We start from the raw sequence: 23,250 nt of genomic DNA on the forward strand, positions 1-23,250 counted from the left end.
GACGTGTTTTCTCAGAATTTATGAAAAGAATCTTTAAGTTGGTGTTTTCTCATATTTGATGTAATGAAAATCTCAAATTAATGCTAGGAAGCAGCATGAGTGGATGGATTTGTTGCTTTGTTTAGAGTTGTGGGAATGCTTTTACCAGCATGCTGTTAAGACCGGTAATGCTCAAAGTGACCATATATAGTACAGTGGATTTATTCCATAAGTTGAGGTCTTGACCTTACTTAGGGTCCTTCATCAACCAGTATGGGGTTGTCTTCAGATCCACTAAGGAAATTAAGCTAAACAATAAATGTTTATGTTAAAGTCCTTTAAGATATAAAAATGGACAAAACAATCTTTTTTAGTTATTGATGCCTTTTGTATTATTACTATGCAGACAGTTAATTTTTTTTTTTTTTAGAAGTCTATGTAAACTCGGATCTGATACCTTTTAAGTGGGTCAGAAGATGAAAATGTAAAGAAAGTGCATTAGTTTAAAAGTAGCACTAAGTAAAATGTTTTACCCTAATACAGTATATCCTCTTCTGAGTCCCTGTGATGATAATCTAGGTGTTTATGAGACATTTGAGTGGTCTGTCATCCCCTCCCATTGGCTCTGTTAAAGAACACACATGCAGTTTTCTGCACTGAGCCAGTGGCAACCTTGCTGCTCTGTTCTCATTCTCACAGTAAGACTAACAGCTTTTTGGCAGACCACTATAAAGCCAAAGGTTTCACTACCGACAATCTCATAATGTGCTACCCAGAGATTATTAAAGAGAAGCTTTTATTTTATTTTCGAGGTTTATTACTTGTTTAAGCCAGAAAAAAGGCAAAAAAACTTTATTAGAGGAGTAAAGGAAGAGAAAAAATCAGGAAAGTGCTTGAAATAGAGGAAATCTGGGCAAGTCAACAAAGATTTCTATAGCCTTTTTGCTGCTGTAAACACCAGAAATTCCCCATTATAGGACAATAAAGGGATTTTCTATTCTATTCTATTCTATTCTATTCTATTCTATTCTATTCTAATAATGCTAAACTGATGTGAATCTGGTAATAATGTTAATGGCTTTAATTAACATTTTTTATACATGACACTATAAAACAGGAAGGGGCTGGATCACCTTTTGAGAGCAAATAAAAAGCACTTAACTTGAGATGCAGACTGTTCCAAACTAGTTTATATTAGATAATGCGTAATACTATCCACCTCTTGAGACATTTGGTCGTGATCTGCATTTTCCAATTCCTTAAAGAATGACAGGACTCTCAGGGGAGGGCTTTCAGTGTTAACAGCAGTGCTATTTTCACAAGGTCCTGTAGGGGGAGCTTGACTCGAAAAGTACTTAGTGCTGCTTTAATAATCAGTTCAATGTAATGAAGTATACAGATCGAACAGGAAAATTATTTCTGTTAAAAATCTATAAAATACTTATATTATCTCACATTGATTTTTATTTCTAGAAACGATCTGCTTTGTCAGCTATTTCATCCTACTGTGGCCTATACATGTATCGCTGCATCCATCTATGAGTCCAGATGGCTCTTCTGACACCTTCATGCTCACATTTTGTTTCTAAAATTATTCCTGCAGTGCTCTAGTTGTAAATTAAACACCATCCTGTCTTGGTGGCAGAAAGTTATTAGAATGCAACCCAGCTATCTGTACAGCTGGTGCTCATTTCTGTGGCCACCGTGCCTCCTGTTGGTGGCAAGTGTTCACCTTGAAGTTTTTCGTCAAATCTTGGACTAGTGTCATAATGTTTTTTGTAATGCAAAATTAAATTATAGTTAAATATGGGCTTTAAACTCAAAAGAATTTACTAAAATTGCATGATATTATAAACTGGGATAGAATGTTTTTGATAGGCTGAAACCTAAGAAACATCAACCTGAACAGGTTCTGGGATGTCGGCCCTCAGAGTAGTGATTTGATGCAAAGTATTATTTTTTATTTTTGTAGCTGGGGTGTGGGGGGTATCCTAGCTAGAACAAGACTAAACTGATGTTTAATAACATCTGCCTGTGAAGAGCACACGCTTCTAATGAGATCTACTGAAAAAGATAGCTGAACTCATTCACCTGTGTTGATGCTGTGACTTCCCTGACATGAAGCTAGCTGGATATCCTTCCATCCATTTATCCACCTGTAATCTAATGTCTGTGCAAGGTGTGTGTGTGTGTGTGTGTGTGTGTGTGGGTGGGGTGGGGTGGGGTGGGGGGACTAGCTGGTGCCTTTTTCCAGCAGTAAGTGGCTGATAGGCAGGTTATATCCTCGATAGGTTTCCTTTCCATAGTAGGTTACCTGTCCATTACAGTGCATTAATGATGTGAACCTCTTTAAATTGCAATGGAGGATATTTGCAGAAACTGTCATGCATTCACAATGTTGGGGGAAAAAAGCCTCTGTTTTTTTTACTGTTGATATCGGTAAATTAAAAAAATACTTAGCTCTTAGCACTAAATAATTAATCTGCATTTTATCACTGTATAGTAATTTATCAAAAATGACAAAGCAGAGAAGTATCCCTGCTAAAATTCAGGATAAAGTATTTGGTTTGAGGTACTGCTTCATTACCTTTCTAAAAGCTAAACTGGTTAAAAAAAACAACAACACACAAATCAACAAATAAAAAAATACTTTTCAATATGGTAGAATGCTTATTATTATTAAACCAAACCAATTAAGGTTTGCTCTGAGTTTGGAATCAGGGTCAAACAGGTCAGCTGTAAGAAAAACTGTGGCATTCACTGTTCGGGTTGGACTGAGCAATCCTGCCACAGCCGACGAAACTCTGATGAGGACAGGCAGGGATTCCTTTATTGAAGCCGGGGACACATAACTAAACACTGATGCATGTTTTCACACCTGAGTTCCAGGAAGCGAATGTTGCTGTCTGTCTGTAGTGAGTTGGTAAAAAAAAATCTGCTACAGTGACATAGGATAAAGACTTCTGTTAGTGAACTTGAGGACATAACCAGATAAAATCAAACAGGTTTTCACTTTTCTTTGGCCAACTCTGGATGCAGTCCAATGATGTGAATTGATCAACCACTAACTGTAGGTGGGTGTTACTGACGACCAATTAAAAAGGAGCACAATATCAGCTGTGACCTAAGTTGACCTCTTTGATTAGCTTTATTTAGTTAACAAAAAAAATTACAATCAAGAGCCAAACTACTCATAAAGAAGATGTAGAAATAAAAAAGGGAAATAGCAATGTATAGAAAATCTGTTATTTTGGACTAAAACAAGGTCCTAATTAAAAAAAAATCAAACCAACACTTATTAATCATAAAGGAAACAATGTTTCTAAATCCAATATTTTCCTACCAATGGGTTTATTACAAGTTCTTAAGCATTCATTTGCACAATCAAGGCCATTATTCAGGTCAGCTGAGATATTAATAAAAGTTTTAGATTAAATGAAATATTCAAAGGCAAGAAGTAAGTAGTAACTTTACATGGAAAAGGGACATGTTTGAAGTTTTCAGCATGAGTATAAACATAAATATCGTCTATCAACACGTTTTTCTGTTGTTGTTTTTTTTTTTTGTTTAACCTGTTGCCCTCGTGAGTTTGATGCTTTACTCTGTTCAGAATCCATAAAGACAGAAAGTCTTGCAGTGTTGTCCCAGTTTAACTAAGATGCAACAGTTATACCGTAGTTAAAGCTCAGTTCATGTAAGTTTGGTACCGTAGTTGTTTGAATAGATGAAACACACTCAGGTAAAACTAAAGTAATAATAGAAGTTAGTCATCAACCACCCTAAATCCCCCCACCCACCCCTCAGTTCTGTGCACGATTCTGGTCTCCATCTGAGCCCTGGGGACCTGCTATTGATCGAAGCTTTGTAGGTACTGATTGGACATGAGTGGATAATTTCCTTTGCTGCATTAGAGTCCATTACTGGGCCCGCTCTCCGGAAAGTGAAAGACATCCTCTAAAGAAAAAATAAAAACCAACGGAGAATGTTCTTGGAAATGCATTCTTCTCACTGAAATGGATCTCTGGCTGAGGCTCCTTGAACTTCATTATCAGGTCCATTTGGAGACCAATAAGAAGGTACTATGTTCAGTCTGATCAGAGACAGGTTCTCTCTATGGTGAACTCTGACCCTTCCCAGACTAACACCTTCTCATCTCCTGACCTTTCATCTTTTCACTACATAATGATGTAGTGCTCAGTTCTTGAAAGTTTGGTGTAGAATGTCCTAAATGCTGCAGAACGGTTCCTTGTTTTACATAAAATGTGATTAGGCACCATCTTGGCTTACTTTTGAATTTTCTGTATCATTTGGTGGAAAAAAAAGTTAAAGATACAGATAAAGTTACTAAAAGGAGAACACAAGACTTTATCTTTGAGTGTATCATTTTGGACTCAGTAGTTTGTCATTTATTTGTATAAAAAAGGCTCATTTTTTTACATTCCAAAGCAGCAAACCTCAGCTTTAATATCAGAAACAATGTCCTCCTGTGCATGTGTGGGTTCTCTTCAGGTACTCCATCTTACTCCTACAGAAACACGACTGTTGGATTGATTGGTTTCCCTGAATTGCCCTTAGGTATGACTGTGTGTGTTGGTGTGTGATGGATGGAGTAACTGCTGGAGATGCACAGGTCCCCTAGAGTCCCTGAAAAAACTGGCGACTCCTGTAGGGTAGACCACAGAAAAATATAAAATTACATCCTTATATAATACAACAATATCACAGTATTGCAATTAGGGGTGTCCTGATATAACCTTTTTCATATCCAATAAAATACTGATATTGCAGCTTTGAGTATACACTGATACAGATATTGGCCCAATACAATATCAGCACAAATTATACATGCTTTTAATCCTCATTTTGTATTATGAGATGTTAGAAATCGCTTGATGAAATGATCAAACAGAGAAGAATTGCTAACAACAATAGAAGTGAGAACAACTGACCTATTTATCATTAATTAATGTGTTTAGGCAGATTAACTTTAGGCAGATGCAGAGTATTTCTATAAGAGACTTTAGATGCAGGCTGATATATTCAAACATTCTTTTTTTTCTGGCTAATATCAGAACATTTTCTTATATCAGTATCGGATTGGGATATCCTTAATTATCATAGACGTCTATATCAGGTTATAATGATGTTTCTCCTTGGCTTTACCTTTCTTATACCTCATCCAAAATAGCAACTGTGTCCAACTGTGTTTGCTCTCTTTCGTCCTCTGGTCAAGGCTGCCTGTGGAGCTACTAAACTGTTACCTTTGAATCTCTGCTTCTTTTTGTATCTCTGCTTCTGTCTCCTTGAACCCCAGTCAGCCTCTGCAGATGGCCGCTCACACTGAGCCTGGTTCTGCTTGAGGTTTCTTACTGTTAAAAGCGAGTTTTCCTCTCCACTGTTGTTATATGCATGCTTGGTGTGAGAGATTGCTGAGGAGTCAGCAGCAAAATGCAAGACCAGGTTGTCACAGCAGGCTCATCCAGGAGGAGCATTTCTTGCAAGTCAGTGAATGGATGACTGGATAAACTGAATTGAATTGTATTAAAATAACAATGCCTAACATAAAATTGTTGGATATAGAATTATATAGTTGGAATCATTATGAAGCTTTCATGTCATAACACTGATTTTATAATATATAAAATAATATAATATATGTTATATGTTTACCTAGTAACATACTGACTTTAATTGCTGTAGAGGTACATAATCTCACCAAAAGAATTTGTCTGTCTATTTTTAAATGAACTTTAAACTATTTTTAATCTAAAGGGTGCAGTTTTGATGGACTCTTGTTTTTAGGATACAGGGGCTGATCTAGAGATGACATCAGGGGGACCATGGCCACCCTGAGCCAATCATTGTCCACTCTGTGGTCACCCCTTTCGGTTGATTTGTTGTTCCAATTTGGATATAATTCACCAACAATGGAACAAATAGTCCTCCTCCACACAGAAGTTGGCAGCGGTCTTACTATCATGTTGAAAGTCCAACTTTGACATTTTAAAGTTTGTTTGTTAACTAAAAACTGACAATATAAACAAAAAAATACTAGAAATAAAGATGGCTAATACACAGTTCTTGCTCTTTTACTAATTAGTTTTGAGGTCTTATAGTGGAGAGTTTTTCTCTGCAGTCTTCTATGTGATTAAAGATAACAAAGCAACCCAGGTAATGTATATACATATTATGTAGAGCCGTAGATTAATTTAAACAGCATCAATCTATAAATATGAGTGTAGCTTTATTAGCAAAGACTTCATGAAAATCTAGTCTGTCCTCATTGATTTATTTGGAAAACATAGATGTTAATTTTCCTGTTGGTTGATTGTGAACAACATAAATTGACTGTAATATGTTTTTGGCAGTTTTTTGCACACTGGTCCCTGCCTGGCCACCCCTATGAAAACTTTTTGAAACTGCCACAGTAGCAACAGCATAACATATGTTTTGCAGCAAATTCTAACTTTGCCTCACTTTGTTTTATGTGATTGCAGCATCTCTCTTTTGAAGTGTTTTACTTTGAATGTTTTTTTGTTTGTTTGTTAGTCTAATTTTTCTATTTGCAACACATTTGCACCCTTTGCTAACTTCCATCCATCCGTCCGTCCGTCCGTCCGTCCGTCCTTCCATCCATCCATCCATCCATCCATCCATCCATCCATCCATCCATCCATCCATCCATCCATCCATCCATCCATCCATCCATCCATCCATTATCATGTTGTTGGGAAGAGCTAAAAAGAGCAACAACATGCACACACAGTGATAACTTTCCTTTTTTGTTTTTACCTGCCCTTCCATCTGAAGCATAGACACAGTCACAATCTGGCCAGTACTCCAATTTACTGAGAAAATATAAGGTATTAGAAAAGCTGTCTGTACATCAAGGTCAACTCCAGTACCAATACTGTCTCCAGTTAGAATGAACTCTGTTAAAATGCCCCAATTCGGCCAAATAAACTGCAAAAGTTTAGATTGTTTCAGCAGCTAAGCTCCTCTTCCTGCTGTCTGGATGTTTTACCCACAGGTCTTATTAAGAGAACTGAGGTAATAATCTTCGGACCAAAGGAGTTATCTCACAGCTTCAGCTACTACAGCTAGTAGTCACTGATTATGGCAGAGTTCTTGGTGTCATGATGGACTCAGACTTGAACCTTCAGAGGCACATAAAGGCAGTTACTAAGTCAGCCTTTTAGCACCTGAAGAACATCTCCAGTATTAAGGGACTAATGTCGGAGCAAGATATAGAGAAACACATCATCATTTTTTTGTAGAATCGATTACTGCAACAGTGTCTTCACAAGTTTGCCTAAAAAGTGCATCAGACAGCTGCAGCTGATCCAAAATTCTGCTGCCCAAGTTCTCACTAGAACTAAGAAATTAGAGCACACCGGTCCAGTTCTGAAGTCCTTCCACTGGTTCCCTGTAGCTCATAGAATAGACTTTAAGATCCTTCTCTTAGTCTATAAATTACTAAATAAATCAGCACCTCAATACATAACAGATCTGTTGTCTGTGTATCGACCTCCCAGACCACTCAGGTCTTCTAGTTCCAGCCTACTCTGTTCACCCAGAACTAGAACCAAATATGGAGAAGCAGCTTTTAGTTCCTATGCTCCACAGCTCTGGACCAAACTCCCAGAAAACTAGAAAAGTGATGAAAACCCAAGTTATTTTAGGTCAAAGTAAAAAACCCATTTAGTTGAGCTGTCTTTCACTGCTGAAGATAAACTTCTAAAAGAGGAATTGTTAGTTTAAGGTTGTGATCCAACTGGTTTATTTGTTTTACTACCTACTTTTATGATGTTTATTACATTTATTATTTGCTTTTATTGTCTTCTATTTTACCGTTTAATGTATGTAGATTACTTTGAATTGTCCTTGTACTTAATATGCAGTAAACCTGACCTGCCCAGAAGACACCAGATAGCTGGAAAAATATCAAAATCCAGAAACTGATTTGCAGTCATACATTTTTTCTGCATCTATTTATTCAGGTTTTATATTCTCATCTGACTTTCCTTATAAAGCCACATTCATGTTGATGTTTAGAGGTCTGAGCTGCCACTCCTGACAGTGATGATGATGATGTTGATGATGACATCTGTGCACCAGCAGGTGATTCCTTTAAGACCAGGAGGAGGAGTTGAGCGGGTCGCCACGTTTCAGCACATCAAGTCTTCTCTGTGTCAGACTGACTGACCTGGAGCCTCCTCCTCCTCCTCCTGGTCCTGATGCTGCTGCTGGGATCATCAGCCAGCTCATACCTCCTACAGCCGCTTCTACTCAGAGTAGTTTCTGTTTGCCTCTGGAAACTCGTCCCCTCCATCATATTAATGGGATAATAATGTGATTGATTGGTCATTTCCGAGGAGAAATGCTCTTTGCTGCTTCCTGACAGATCAGGGCTTCTTCAGAGAACTTGCAGCTGACTTGGGAAGGATTATTTTATTTTGCTCCACAGCGGGGTGAGGAGGAGGACTTCTTTTAAATTTTTATTCTTTCTGCTCCGAGGAGGGGGGGAAGAAGGTGATCTGGACAAGGGAGGAGCATGGAGCTGCTGTGCGGCTCTCCGGAGCGCATCAGGCGGTTCCAGCATCAGGAGCTTCCGGCTGCTGATGTGCAGCTCCGCGGGCGGACCGAGCTCTTTTAGGAGAGCCGAACCGAGGAGGATCTGATCGAATCCCTGCGTGGCAGTGGACGTGGATCCCGCAGTAAGGGGGGAGGCATCTATGCAATTTAATATTGACTTTGCATTTTATTATGAGCACAGAGGGGGGAGATGCGGGAGCGGCATGGGGGGAGGCGAGGGGGTCTCCGACCGACAACAAACGCCACACCTGGGAGGAGAGCGACCCGCTCGGCTCCCAAGGACGTCCGCAGCCCGACGGCCAGGAGAAGCCGCAGCCAGGAGAGGATGAGGAGGAGGAAGAGGAGGAGGAGGAGGGCCGGGCGCGTGCGGCTGACGATGGGAAATTCAGAGAGGACAACGGGGGGAACACTTCCAGCGAGGAGGGGGCGGTGGGGGGCAGATCTGACAAAGCGATACCTTCAACCTGCAGCAGCGACACATGCATCCCGACCCCCAGCTGCAGGATCTGCTTCCAGGGAGCAGAACAGGTAGGCTGCTGCTTCTGGTTCTCACTGCTCTCCAGCCGATCTGTCCGTGGAGGGAGTTACAGTGAAGGTGAGCATGCTGTCCTCTGATTGGCTGACGGCAGCTTCTAGTCTAATTAGAGTGAAGTCAAGCTGCTGAGTGGCAGCTTCTCATGCTGATTAGATGACTTTCAGTTCTGCTGAGAGAGCTCTCTGGGATCAGACGCAACAGGAATCTGAAGCATTTATTGTTAGAAATCTGCGGTGGTGTGATTGCTTTATTAATAATTCAGAGAGCAGGACTGAATAAGCATGGAGCTGAAATCACTCCTGACAGTTTATCACCATTTCTAAAAATGAGCTCACTGATAAGAACCTGCTGAAACCCTGATGACAGAACCTTTTAAAAGTTTTCCTATGCATTTGGACTTTTTTTTATGAAACAAACACAAATATTCATATATTTCATTTACATTTGCTTATAGATCAACACAAACCTACAAAATTAATGTATGTTTTTGCCCCAAAATAAAGAGCATAAGAAGGTTAATGAAGAGCAGGTCAGGGAGGACAATGACCTTAGAAGATATGTCAATCCACATCACCAAGAGAGTAGTGGTAATATGGAGGAGCTGCTGAGATATCCAGCTCATGTGAAATTTTGACGGGCCAACTATTAAGAACTATACAAATGTGGCTTTTATAGAAGAAATGTAAAATTGTCAGAATAAATTGACACAGAAAATGTGCAATTTGAAGGAAACGAATACTGGTGTGAACCAGTCTTTAGCTACATCCAGAAAAAAATCAAATAAAGGTAACTGATGATCAAAGTTGATTTTGCAAACATGCACAGTGAGCAGAATGTCCTCCATCACAACCATTAGTTTCTATGCCAACCTATTGTTGGTTGATGTCTTCCAAAAAATACATTTTCTGTTCTGATTATTACAATTTAAATAGTTTAGTATAAGGTAATTTAGTTTAATTTAATGAAGTTTGAATTGGCAATTGAATTCATTGTTAAAGGGAAATGCATATTAACACGGATGCACCAATTGCAGCTTTCTGGCTGACCACCAATTTCTGATATTTAAAAAGCCTGACACCGAATCTACGTTTGACCAATACAGACAATGACACAGTCAGTTGTTCTAAGATAACAAGATACCTTTAATATTTTAATCTTATCTTACCTTACCGATCTTATAAGCACCTGTGAAATGATTACAACTTATCAGACCTCTGCTCTCAAATATAAATAAAAGTTTAGAGTGTGTGACTTTTAGACCTGTACAGGTGGATCAGGTTGGTGGATAAGATTGTTTTCACATTAAAGTATTGGCTGATCACAGATCTCCCAAAATTAAGGAAATTGAGGCCAATCAATCAACCGGCTGATGCAAATGCACCCCCTACATATAAGAGTGCAAATCTAAAATATGCTAGTTTGCCAAAAGGCCAGAATGGATCCGTAGTTCATGACGAGATGAGAAAAGTGCCCCCTAAAAAGGTGTAAAGTAAATAGATACAAGGAAAGAAGATTTAAAGCATGCAATAAAACATTTTGAAGCATCAACACAAACCGAGACAATGAGAAGAACAAACAAGTAATAAATCAATAGATCAAGATATGACATTCCTAAAATTCATTAATAACATAAGTAACTTTTAAGAATACAGTAAAATTTTTAAGAGACACAATCGACACAGGAAAATATTAGTTATTATACAAATGTAAAAAAAAAAAAAAAAGCAACCAAAAAAAAACAGGAGCAGCAGGATGGAAATCCCTCAAAAAACACACTCAAGAAAAGACAAGATGGCAGCAGCACATGCTCAGTGTTAACTGGTCTAATCTAATGAGTCAGCGTTATCATCTATTCACAGAAGAGACTATAACTGTTATTTTTTCCTGATTGGTGTTGGAATAATATCAGAAAAGGCTTAGTGACTAAAAGCAGTTTTCCTGAGTGAAATAACGCAATTTCCTCCAGATGTTCCACCTGTGAGACGACCAGTGACTTTAAAAATCGTATATGTGCCTTTAAAATTAACCAGATTTCTCCAAGTTAATAGGTTTTTGTAGGATTATAGTTAAATGGTAAATGGCATGTACTTATATAGCACCTTTATTCAAGTTAGGAGACTTGATCAAAGCACTTTACTCTACATTCATTCACCCATTCATGCACACAAGCTACATTGTAGCCACAGCAGCCCTGGGGCTCACTGACAGAAGCGGGGCTGCCGTACACTGGCGCCATCGGGCCCTCTGACCACCATCAGTAGACAATGCAGGTGAAGTGTCTTGCCCAAGGACACAACGACACTGAAAGTCGGAGTCGGGGCTTGAACCGTCAACCCTTCGATTTCAGGGCAAACTCCTACATCCAACGCCGCTGCTTTGCCCCAGCCTTTAGTTAGGCGTAGGGTGGGATCCATGGTGTTGTGGGCTGACATTACCTTGTTTGCTTCTATACGATCAGTCAGGAAATTTTAAAACAAAAATCTTTTAATTGCAACAAAAAAAATCTTTTAAAGATTTGTCAGAGTCCTTCAGAGGAAACTATGTTCTGAAATGACATTTACAATTACTCAACTTCAACTCCACTTTATATTTAAGCCCTTTGAAACAACCACAGCTGCAACAATGTGCTGCACATACCAAAGAAATCAAATAGTATAAGAACAACAAAACAGCTTAAAAGAATAAAACAAGTAAAAATAAATAAATAGAAAAAATAAAATTACACTAAATAAGATGATTTTTAAAAATAGACAGTGAAGAGGAAAACAATTCAACTCAGCTGATCTGAGGCACAAAGAAGGAGTGAAGGGATGGAGAAGCTCAGAGAGATCAAACCACAACTCTTTAAATGGTTTATAGGTGTAGGAGTTCTTCCTGTAAGCTGTGGGTTGCTGGTTCCAAACCCTTGTATGTCTCTCCACTTTACTGCCAGAGGGCCTGGTCAGTGGGCTTGGTGATGCTGACTGTATGGCAGATATGCTGCAGCTTACCACTATGAATCAGTGAGTGTATGACTGATTATACTGTGAAGTGCATTGGAGTCCTTGGACTCTATAAAAGTGCTTTACATGTGTAGGCCATTTGTTATAATGTTAAATATGTATTTTTTAATCTTAGGACAGCAGCAAAACTGACAAAGAGATAAACATTCATGTAGATTACTTTAAAATACTCATAAAGTGATGAAATGTGTTGGTTTAGGTATACAAATCTTCACCATATCTGTCACACTAGAGGTGCAGGACAGTGACCAAACCATAATTAGTTTAAAGCTCCCTCCCCAAGCAATGCACCAATTTGTCTGCAGGTCTTCCTGAAAGCGGATGGACAGATGTGGACCTGCAGGGACAAATCAACTCTCTGTCCAGGCTTTGCTGAAATCTGAGACTCTGCAGGCCTGTTTGGCTCGTGACAGCAGAGGCCCCTGATGAGGGACGATTCATTGCTAGCAGAGCTTAAGGGAAACAGGAGTCAGGGCAGTAAACGCCTAAGTGAATATCCTGTCTTCTCAACGTGGGCTCCAGCCTATTAGCAGATCAAATCTAATAACTCTGCCTCCGGGTCCAGACTTATATTTGATTGTGATATAAGCCTGAGAACCTAGGAAAAGCTTACTAGTTATCAAAAAACAAAATAACCTGCTCAAAATGATATGGTAGATTCATATTTAATATCTCTGTGGATGCCTGATTGGTTTGGCATTAGAAAAGCTGAACTGATCAGATTTGACACCTTTTCTGCTCCCTTAACTTGAATAGTTTAATAATTTGAATTATAGGTGAATTTCCGACCACTTTTGCTGTCGTGTCAGGAATAAAGTTATTCTGAGAAACCTTTGATCTATTGATAAAAATACTGAATAAATTTGCAAATGTCACAAAAATCCAATAATGTATGTTTTTAATTTTAACTAAATGTTCTTTTTAAAATGTTTTCTTTTGTATATTTATATATTTCTGGTATAACATAATCATGGCTTCAAGAACAAATGTTTCAGAGGTTCTGAAAAGCAGTTGCACCATTTTAATCTATGCTAAGAAAACTGACTTCAGATGCGCTGAGAAAGACTAATCGTACAACCAGACCTGCAGAAAATGGTTTGGTTGAGCAGAATTATGTTCTAGAATGGTCTATTTAAAGTTTAGACTTAATTTATTTGAAAGCATTTGTTTCTCTCTGACCTTCATTAATCATAATCATAAAGTAAATGAGTGAAGCTGATATAACCCCAGAAGTATCACTTCTACAAACACAGCAAAGTTTTTTTTCTGACTACAAATAATATGTGTTCTTTCAAACGTCTTGTTACTTATTTCCTTCTCATTGCATAATTATGTTGTCCTCTGTACAAGACAATTCCGCAAAACAACGTTAAAATACATTTCAATTTATGATAATGTGTCCAAAACTGAAGATGTTTCAGGAGGCTAAATACTTTTATAAGGCATTTTTCATTCTAAATCTTCCAGACAGCGCTTTAATAAAACACAGAAAGCATGTTAGGAGTTGAACTGAAATACAATCCTTAAACCTTTATATGAAACTTACCGGTTAGTCATGCTCCCCAAAACCAAACTTAATTTAGACCTTTTCAGACCTTACATGACCTTTTATAAATGTCTAAATTAAGCTGATAATTATGATTAAAGACATTACCTAGATTATATTGCCCTGTCAAAATGTTTAATTAGTCTCGGCAGACCAAAACAATAAGCGCTAAGGTCAACTAATGATATTTTTCCTTCAAAAATCAAAACTACAGCCATACAAATGTATTTACATATTTGCATATACCTTATTGTAAATAAAACATAAATAAAATATATTCTGGTCCCACATAGATGCTGAAATATCTTTTTAACTTTCCTGGAATTGACAGGGTATTAGCTTCTGTTACAAATAACACTATAATATGACCTAAAATTAATTTGTTTAATCATGTATATCATATAGGTGTTAGCCTGTATCTTGTAAGGTTCTAAAAAGTAACTTGGTACACTCAAGGGAAATTCTAATAATGAAGAAAGCTGTGAAAGTACAAGAAAGTAAGTTGTTGGAAAGTTGTAAAAAGAATGGTTGAGAAAAGAAGGTTTTTGGAAAGTACCAGGAGATACTCTTTAGCTTCTTAGTTTATTTCAGGACAGAACCATAAACAAAGTTATTATTCAGGTAGGGAAATAAAAGTTACTGGGAAATTTAGCTCTAAAAAAATTCCAAAGTGAAAGCTCTAGAAATGTACCAGATAGTAAGTTATGGAAAAGTACCTGGGAAGTTTTTGAAAAGACCAGTATGTTACTGCCTGTTGGCTTTCTGTTTAAATTGCTGTGACGTTTATTATTTTAGGTAAATAAATGAAATATATAAGATGCTCAAAGTATATATAGCTTTATTATCAAAGTGATTAGCTGACTTAATTATAGGAAAAGAGGAAGACTGACCCCTCATCATTACTTTCAGTCAAATAATTGAACAGCAGTGAACCATGATGTCCCTGGGATCTTAGGTGTAAACTGGGTTTTTCTGAATGATGCCTAAATGCCCTCTGCAGGCTTTTAGTTCAGTAGAGTTCAAACAAAAGTCTTTCTTCTTCTGCATTTAATAATGATTTCATAGGAAGGACATTAAGACCCGGATGGCTCCCAACTCTTATTACATCACTGAGTTTAGAAACTGCACTTTAATGAAAGGAGGATGCATTTTTCTCTAAAGATGAAGTTACTGTAGATCCTGTCATTTAACCTCTGATGTTTGTACCAACGGTGTAAACCTTTTTACTTTACCTTTAAAAGTAGGTCAAGTTTAAAAGTTATTAATAGAAAAATAAGGAAATAAAGGTTCCCAAAGCAGTACTTAAGGGTAGCTTCAGGATAGATTATATTTCTGTTCCTGCTACCGTAGGTCGTCTTCTTGTCACATTCATTTCATAAAGCCTTCATTAAAGTCAGGACTAATTTTGAAATAATGTTTTCTGTTCGATTCATCATGCACTCCTTTACTGGAGGACTGACCAGTTTGAACTCAGAGCCTCTGAGGTCATTTTAAACACATAAGGTTAATATGACTCCATGGAAAATAAGCTCCACTGACCTTAATATGCTATTAATATGCCCGTCTCAACCCAGCTGGCAGGTCAGGCCTGCAGGAAAGTCTGAAAAAAAAAACACCTATAGGAAGGAGAAAAGGGAGAAATAGCTGTGATGATTAATTCCAAGCTGCATCCTGCTGTAGGTTTGAGAAATGATCACTGACTTTAGGCCCTCTGGTGGACAAGTTATGGGTGTATTTTGATGAATCACATGCTGGAGGGAAAAGAGCAAAGTTGAGTCTTTAAAACAAAAGGTGTTTTGGTGATGGGGAAATTTAGATCATGGAAATGAATGGAGGATTAATCCTGGATCGTGGTTTTGCAGTAAATCAGAAACAGACAGCTTCTCTCCTATCCTCAAAACTTATTAAAGATGCGACAGGGACTGGTCGATGTGAAATGTAATAACTGTAACTTTGATAGATGCAGATCGCTTTGTATAACAGCCTGGAGGGTGTGAAGACAAATGAACAGAAGGAATCTGGTTGGTTATGTGAAAATAAAGTCAAATATCCCTGAGATGCTTGCTGTAAAAAGAGAAAATCTGCAGAAAAATTCCATCATTGCTTTAGATTAAATGTGTTCCTCTATATGCCAAGCCACTCCCTTCGCTTCCTACTTGCTTACAGGAATCTGCAGTAACTGAGCTTCAAGGACACAATAATTGCTCTGAAAATGTTCCTTTCAGGAAACTTTCATTATTTTCCTTGCAAAACATGATGATAAAGCACCTCTTTGTTAGTGGAGTCTAACCAGGCATTATGAAAGACACCTACATGAAACTTAGTGATTATAAATTCAGCGCTGAATCTCTCTAAACCCCTTACTTTGCTGTTTTTAATCTTCCTCCTGGTTTTTGGCACCAGGATCCACCAACCTGGACCCACTGTCATTAATCAAGCCTGCTGCAGCTACAGACGTCTTAGTGAAGTTTAGGGTAATATAATACAGTGCATGCACAAGTTGTCCTGCATCCTCTATTTCTCTATTTCTAAAGAAGCCATCAGCAAATTTTGAGTCTGGAAACATAAAACTAGGCACTGATTTACTGATGAAAACAGATCAAATGTTTGCACACAAAAAAAGTACATTTACATTTGTAGCTTTATCACCTTAAAGCAGTTTGTATTAAAAAAGAAAGTCAAAAACAGGCACAACACTCAGCCTTTAGATTTTCATTCATCCATTCATCCATTTGCAAATTAACCGACAATCCTATAAAATATCTAAAGAAAAGTCAACTATTAGAATGTTTGATTTACTTTTATTCCTATTCATTTATTATTATCAAAATTGCTTTGCAGTAAAATATAACCATGTCCATACTTTGTTTATATTTGTAACCAATCATTTTTTATGAAGCTGTTGTTATGAGAGCGTAAAGGAAGGACTGGGCCTGTTAGTGTCATCACTGTCCACATCTGGACATGCTTCATTTTTTGTTTTGAGTAGCTTTAGAGTTAAAAGTCAAACAAGTCATACAAACAAGTATATTATTGTAAAAGCAAACGGCATCTCAGTGACCTGAAGGACCAGCCAAGGTTGGATAGCCCTTTCTTGCTTAGATAGACAGAGGAAGAGCCTCTAACTAGGCTAATTATATAGGATTATAAGTTATAGTTTATAAAGAAGATGTTTAAGATATATTTTTTGATAACAAAATGTATTTTTAATATTTTCTTTTGCATATTATTTTTTTTTTCCCCCCTAGTTTTTTTAAGGCTCTCCTAGCGCCCCCTGGCGGGTCCTCTTTGAAAATCACTGTTTTAGATGGACCTTCAAATTGAAGTTTGAGCTGTTTGCTTCCCCAAAATACTGTTATTTTTATGAATATATACGAAATAAAAACATATATTTTTGGAGGAACACATCCACAAAGAGGCTACATGCATGAATGACAACTCAAACCTCAAAAAATGCAGATATTTGGACAAATGCAGATATTTGGACAAATGTTTCACAAAAGTACTTTAAATCTCTTAAATTACCTAATATTCTCATCCCTCCCTAAATTACACTGTTCTTAAGAAAAGTATGTATAATATTCATTGTGAAATTGGACTCACTGTATATATATATATATATATATATATATATATATATATATATATATATATATATATATATATATATATATATATATATATATATATATATATATATGGATGTATATAATATCCCTCTTTGAGGGGGAGTGATGGCCTAGTGGTTAGATCAGTGCACTTGTGCTGAGAGAAGGTTGTAAGTATCCGGTTCGATCACTACAGCCGGCACTCTGGGTCCCTGAACAAGACCCTTAACCCCGGGCATCAAACAGTGGGAGCCCACTGCTCTCCAAAGAGGATGGGTTAAATGCAGAGTTAATTTCTCCAATTTGAGATTAATAAACTTCAATTATTTTTTTTTATTTATTCTTCTATATTTAGTTTTTGTGGTAAAAACCTGAGACCAGAACTTGCCAGTATTTGCATTTATTCATAATTTCCATGACACTATATTTCTTTTGTAAATAACCCCAGAGCATGATCCTCACACCACCATGTTTATATGTGGGTGTGATTTTTTAGGTGTTACATTATGTTGATTTTCTTTGGGAAAGACATACATTTTAGAGCAAAGTTTTGAAGGTTGTATTATATTCACCCACATAAATGCATCTTCACTCCTTTATCTGGATGTATGGAGGATACAGGAGATTGCTGTCTCATCTAAATCTGAGAGTTACTTATTTTCTGTATAGTTTTCACCCACTTCCACACTGACTTGATTTCATCCTTTCAGTTTGGAAAAATATATTTATTTTTCTATCCTTGCGACTTTGAAACTACTGATGGCTTTTTTCAATGTGAGGCACTCAAAATCTAAAGCTTTAAAATCCTGTACTTTTATTCCACTGAACTACTTCTATGAGTGAGACGGTGATTTTTAGCCTTCGTAATGTTGCAGCAGCTTAAGCTAAAGGATGCAAACATCAGGGGAATCATGGAAGAAGGGCAAAATTTTGTTTTAGGTTAATCAGATTAACTTTATTTGATAACTAATTTGTACTCAAGCAAACCAACTGCTGACAACTAGAGGTGTGCACACCGGTTCAACCAGGTTATTGCAGTAAAGTATCAAAGTTGAAAACTCCCCCTCAGGTTTATTTAAAGCAACAAGAGATTTATTCTTGTACCATATTCTTATAAAGGCTAGTATATATTTTATACTATAGTACTTTGCTTGATTAATTGTGGTTTCATGTTTTGTTTATCTCAGCTTATCTATTTAACATAAATAAGCCTTTCATATGAAAAAAAAATTCAACATTTATATAGAGAAACATTTAATTATTAGAGATAAGGCACCAAAACTTCACAGGTTTTGCTGCTGTTTGTTTATCTTATCTGAGTTTATACTTTAGATATGTGTGACTTTGCCTTTGACCTATTTATTCTTATACTTTCTGTGGTTTTACAGGGTGATTTGTTGAACCCGTGCCGGTGTGACGGCTCGGTGCGGTACACCCATCAGCAGTGTCTGCTGAAGTGGATCAGCGAACGAGGCTGCTGGACCTGTGAGCTTTGCTGCTATCGATTCCAGGTCATCGCCATCAACATGAAGAGACCATGGCAGGTAAAGGTACTTCACTCAGCTGGTTCCATCAGGGCACTGCTTAGACAGATGGTTAGCATGGGGACTCAACAGGTAGATCATGTTGTTTTAGATTGTGCAGATCATCCATACCAAGAAGGACAATTTGCTTAGAGGTGATAAAGAGAAATGAAGACAGAGAGAAAGAATAATTCAGAGTGTCATTAAGGTATGGTAATGAAAAGATAAAAGGGTTGTATTAGCATTGAATTCATGAAATATAGTTTAGTATGTAAGTGCTGAAGTGACAAGAGGTAGTGCCTGTTGTTATTTTCTATAAGGTTTTAGAAAATAAAGTAAACTCTATAAGGTGTTACCTGAATTTCTTTTGTGTTAAGCTGAATAATACGAAGTGAAAAAGCAAGGAACACAATCTCACTTTAGCTTAAAATGGTAATTAAAGTTTAAATCCAGATTTGGACAGAGATGAAAGTGTTTGTTAGACAAATACAAAGAAACAGCTCAGATCTTCCAACCTGGAGCCACATCTGACTCTTTAAATCCAGCAATCTGGCTCTTCATAATACTGGCTAGGGTTGACATGGAACCAAGCAGCATAAAAAAAATATATATATATATATTTTTTGTGTGCATTTCATGTAGTGTCTAAATAAAATAACTAATGGTACAGACATACTTTAAGGAGTGGATCATGTTTATTAAAATGACTTTATTTTCTTAAATTTCATCATAATTGTTTTATCTAGGGGTATAAATGTAAAAGGTGCGATGCAAAATGTGTGCAGCATGCTTTTTAGGATTAATTTGACTATCATCCATCCATTCACTTTATTTTTATAGACAACTTTGTTACTTTTACAGAAAAGATTTTAAAAAATGAAAGAAAGTGAAAACTGTCTTTCAGCAATGATCCTGCCGACTTTTATTAGAAGGATATATTAAATATTACCACACTTTACTATTATGTGCACCTGCTGACTCGCTGTTTGAACCGTTTTTATCTGTCTTCTGTCTCAGTGGCAGTCCATCACCATCACCCTGGTGGAGAAGGTGCAGATCATCGCCGTGTTCCTGGGTTCCCTCTTCTTGGTGGCCAGCATCTCCTGGCTGCTGTGGTCGGCTCTCAGCCCGCAGGCCATCTGGCAGCGCCGTGATGTGCTCTTCCAGATCTGCTACGGCATGTACGGCTTCATGGATCTGGTCTGCGTAGGTCAGTTTGGAAGCTTTAACTTCTTTAACATCTTTAACTTTTACACAAATGAAAGCAAAAAAGCTTTCTGGAGATATTGTGGGTTGTTTTACCGTAAGTTCATTTTTGCACCGTTAAAGATCACACAGAAGTACAAGGGCACAAGGTTATAATGTGGAGAAAATAACAGAAAAAAAAAATCCAACACTGATGTTGTGCGTAATTGTTCAGAAAAAAAACAAAGAAAGTAATTGCTGCCCGGAGCATTTACTCCTCATGTTTTCCTCTGTTAAGCACAGCACTGTTTCTATTGGACTGCAGGGTTAAATTTTTTTCTTCTGCCAAGTCAATATCCTACATAACAAAAGATTTAATGCCAGTGTTTCTAGAGCCTTTGGAAGAGAAACAGACCCCTAGCATCACAGTCTTCACTTTAATTGACAGTGGACATGATGTGCTTTTCTACATTGCATAGTTTGTTTTAATGTCTGCAGTATTTGTTGATTAAAAGGTTTCATCCTCTAACTCAATCAGAGCTTTTTGTGACCAAAAAGCACTCAAGTCCAGTTAAAGGCCCTGTAAAGTTCCCTAAAATTTCAAAGACATTTATGCTGGTAGGGCCTTTTTCTGGCATTTACATAGCTCCAACGGTTGCTATGGAAACCCGGTGATCCCATAATGAAGATTTTTTTATGTCTTAAAGTTCCAGTTGTTTAAAATTATTCTTAAATTATTCTAATATAATTATTTGCTTGTGGCATTAAGATTGATTATGTCATGTTTTCTTACCGTTTCTGTTCTGACAAAGGGAAATTAGCGTCTGTGCTACATGGAGAACGAAAGTTACTACCGTAACTACGGTTCTATGAATCCCTACTGACCGCCAGAGGCGGTGCTTGAAGCACCGCCTCTAGCGGTCAGTAGGGATGAAATAGAACTTCAGAAGTCAATGGTTTAAAAGTGTGGCCCTGGACATTTTATTTATGGAAATCATTTCTCAGAATAAGATCTTGCTAATGCGCTCAAATTCAAAGCTGATTTGTTTTCTAAAATTTCAAAGTGACATTGTGTTGCTACCTATAAGTGAGGTTTCTCTGTCCTCCCATGCATTTATATATCCCATTGTCCTACTCTGCTGTCATTGTAACAGGTTTGATAGTCCATGAGGGGGCAGCAGTGTATAACGTCTTCATGCGCTGGCGAGCAGTAAACCTCCATTGGGATGTTCAAAGTTATGACAAGGCCAAAGACATGGAGGAGACCAGCACTGCCCACTCCTCGCTGGGCCCCAGGACGCTTTGGTTGCCTCTGACTACCCTTGGGCCCGGCGGGCCCTTGCATCCCACCCAGCTCGGGTCACGGCCGTGGACCTGCCTCTGTTTGGCCCCCTTCTGTCGTGGGCTGGTGCCTCGAAACAACCTGAGCCAGGACGCTGACTCGGGAGAGGTTGTCATTCGTGTAACGTCAGTTTGAAGCAGAGTAAACACCTTGGATCCATCACACTCTTGGAATCTGAAGGCTCATACATTCAAACTTCGTTGCCACCGTTCTGGTTGCTTCATGTGCTTCAGATAAGTTGGGGTGTTTCTTCTCTCTGGGGCTGGTCCCCAAACCAATCTCGATAAGGTATTTCTCTTCCATCTTTACGTTACAGCAGCTGTTTCAAGACATAAAGATGGATGTTCAAGAACACAATGTTGGCACTGTGACTGAGTCTGTTTCATCCATCATAAACAGTTTAAATCGTAGCGTATATAAGGTCAGACTATTCTGTTATGATTGCTTACTCCAGAACTTGGGGCTCATTTAATCCTTTAGATTCTAGATCAGGAAGGTTTGATAATAGGTTATTTCAGTCTAGTCGAAGCAGTTTAGGTAACTTTCTCTTTGAGATCTGTCACCTTTTATGGTCCGAACTTAGGAATTCCTTGATGTTTTCAGTAGAGGCAGCCAAGCAGCTTCTAAAGGTCCAAAATCAGAAAACTTCTAATCTAGGGTTGTTACTGTCTTTAGTGCCAAGACGTTTTGTTATTGAAGAATTTGTCAGGATGTATTCAGACTTTAAGCACTGTGAACTAAAGAGGTAGACCATCACTACAGGCCAGAAACATTATTTGAGCTGCTGTCAGTCATCTTTGAGAAAATAACCCCCTCCTTCAGTTCTTAGGTTTTACCTATCAGGACGTAATGAAAACATTACTTCAGCTAATTTAGCTTTTGCAGGTGTTTCTACTCATCTAAAGGCTAGGACATAATAAAAACTGGATGTCTGCTGTTTGGGATTATTGTTGATTAACCAGTTGACCTAAGCTTCAACTGTCAGACAGAAGACTCCTGAATACTTTATTAATGAAAGCAGGTCATAGTTGACTCAATGAATACAAAGCATGCCGTTCCCGTGGCTGCAATGCAACCCCAGGTGTTCATCCCTCCACCAGTAGTTGCTTGCACTGATATTCTATCATATGGTTTTCTCCAACCACATCATTGTGGCTGAGCTGTCTTGGTCTCATCCATAGAATGTTGTTCCAGAAGTAATTTTCTTCATGCAGACCCAGCCATGTTCTCTAAAGAGAAATTAAACCTTTTTTCTTTTTCCCCAGCCTCTTCCAAATCAAGCCACTTTTGACCTGTCCTGTTATGAACTTTTACATTCTACCTATAGTACATTCATAACCCTTTAAAGATTTATAAGCAGCATTAGTTGCTGGTCATAAGGTTGCACCTGCAGTGATGATGTCTTTAGGTCTTGGTGTGGTGTTAACCCACATCTCAGTGCTGATGACCCACTAATCTGTTGTGCATTCTTTTACACTTTATATTACCCAATAAACATCCTTTTTTTTTATTAAGTCCTGATATAGAAAATCTAAAGATTGAAAGATAATTAATGTTCTTTTCATCATAACTGTAGCTCTGTCTCTTCTGTCTGTCTAATAACTGGACTCTTATCTGAACCCAGTTTAAAACTTATTCAGACAATATCTATGTGGAAGCAAAGTTAAAGCTACAGTGTGTAATAATTACAGGGATATACAGTCAGAAATGTAATATATTATACATAACTATGTTATTTATCATCATCTACGAGCTCAGCCTCTTAACCTTAATATTTGCGTTGCCTTCGAATTTGTTATTTATAATTACATAGGAGCGGGTCTCGCAGCCATGGAGGCAGACATCTTTGCGCTACGGCAGCGCAGAGCCAACAAACTAGAGATTGCGAGATCGCCCATTACGGGTATATTTATTATCTTAAGTCTACATGAAATC

General features: G+C 37.7%; 1 protein-coding gene across 2 annotated transcripts; it reads left to right on the forward strand.

The window, feature by feature from the left end:
* The first annotated feature begins 8,119 nt into the window (after nt 1-8,119).
* On the forward strand, nt 8,120-22,976 carry march11 (membrane-associated ring finger (C3HC4) 11). 2 transcript variants are annotated; one of them, XM_038286148.1, is made up of 4 exons: nt 8,120-9,102; nt 18,654-18,815; nt 19,806-19,998; nt 21,128-22,976. In XM_038286148.1, the coding sequence occupies exons 1-4, from the start codon at nt 8,746-8,748 to the stop codon at nt 21,448-21,450; spliced, it is 1,035 nt and encodes a 344-aa protein (XP_038142076.1). In that variant the 5' UTR covers nt 8,120-8,745; the 3' UTR covers nt 21,451-22,976. The 2 variants fall into 2 exon arrangements, with proteins under 2 accessions (XP_038142076.1, XP_038142077.1); XM_038286149.1 differs by having other exon boundaries at nt 18,654-18,809.
* The last annotated feature ends 274 nt before the right edge of the window (nt 22,977-23,250 follow it).

The sequence above is a fragment of the Cyprinodon tularosa genome, unplaced genomic scaffold (genome assembly GCF_016077235.1).
Source record: "Cyprinodon tularosa strain WSP-4 unplaced genomic scaffold, ASM1607723v1 ctg221, whole genome shotgun sequence".
Lineage (NCBI taxonomy): Eukaryota > Metazoa > Chordata > Actinopteri > Cyprinodontiformes > Cyprinodontidae > Cyprinodon > Cyprinodon tularosa.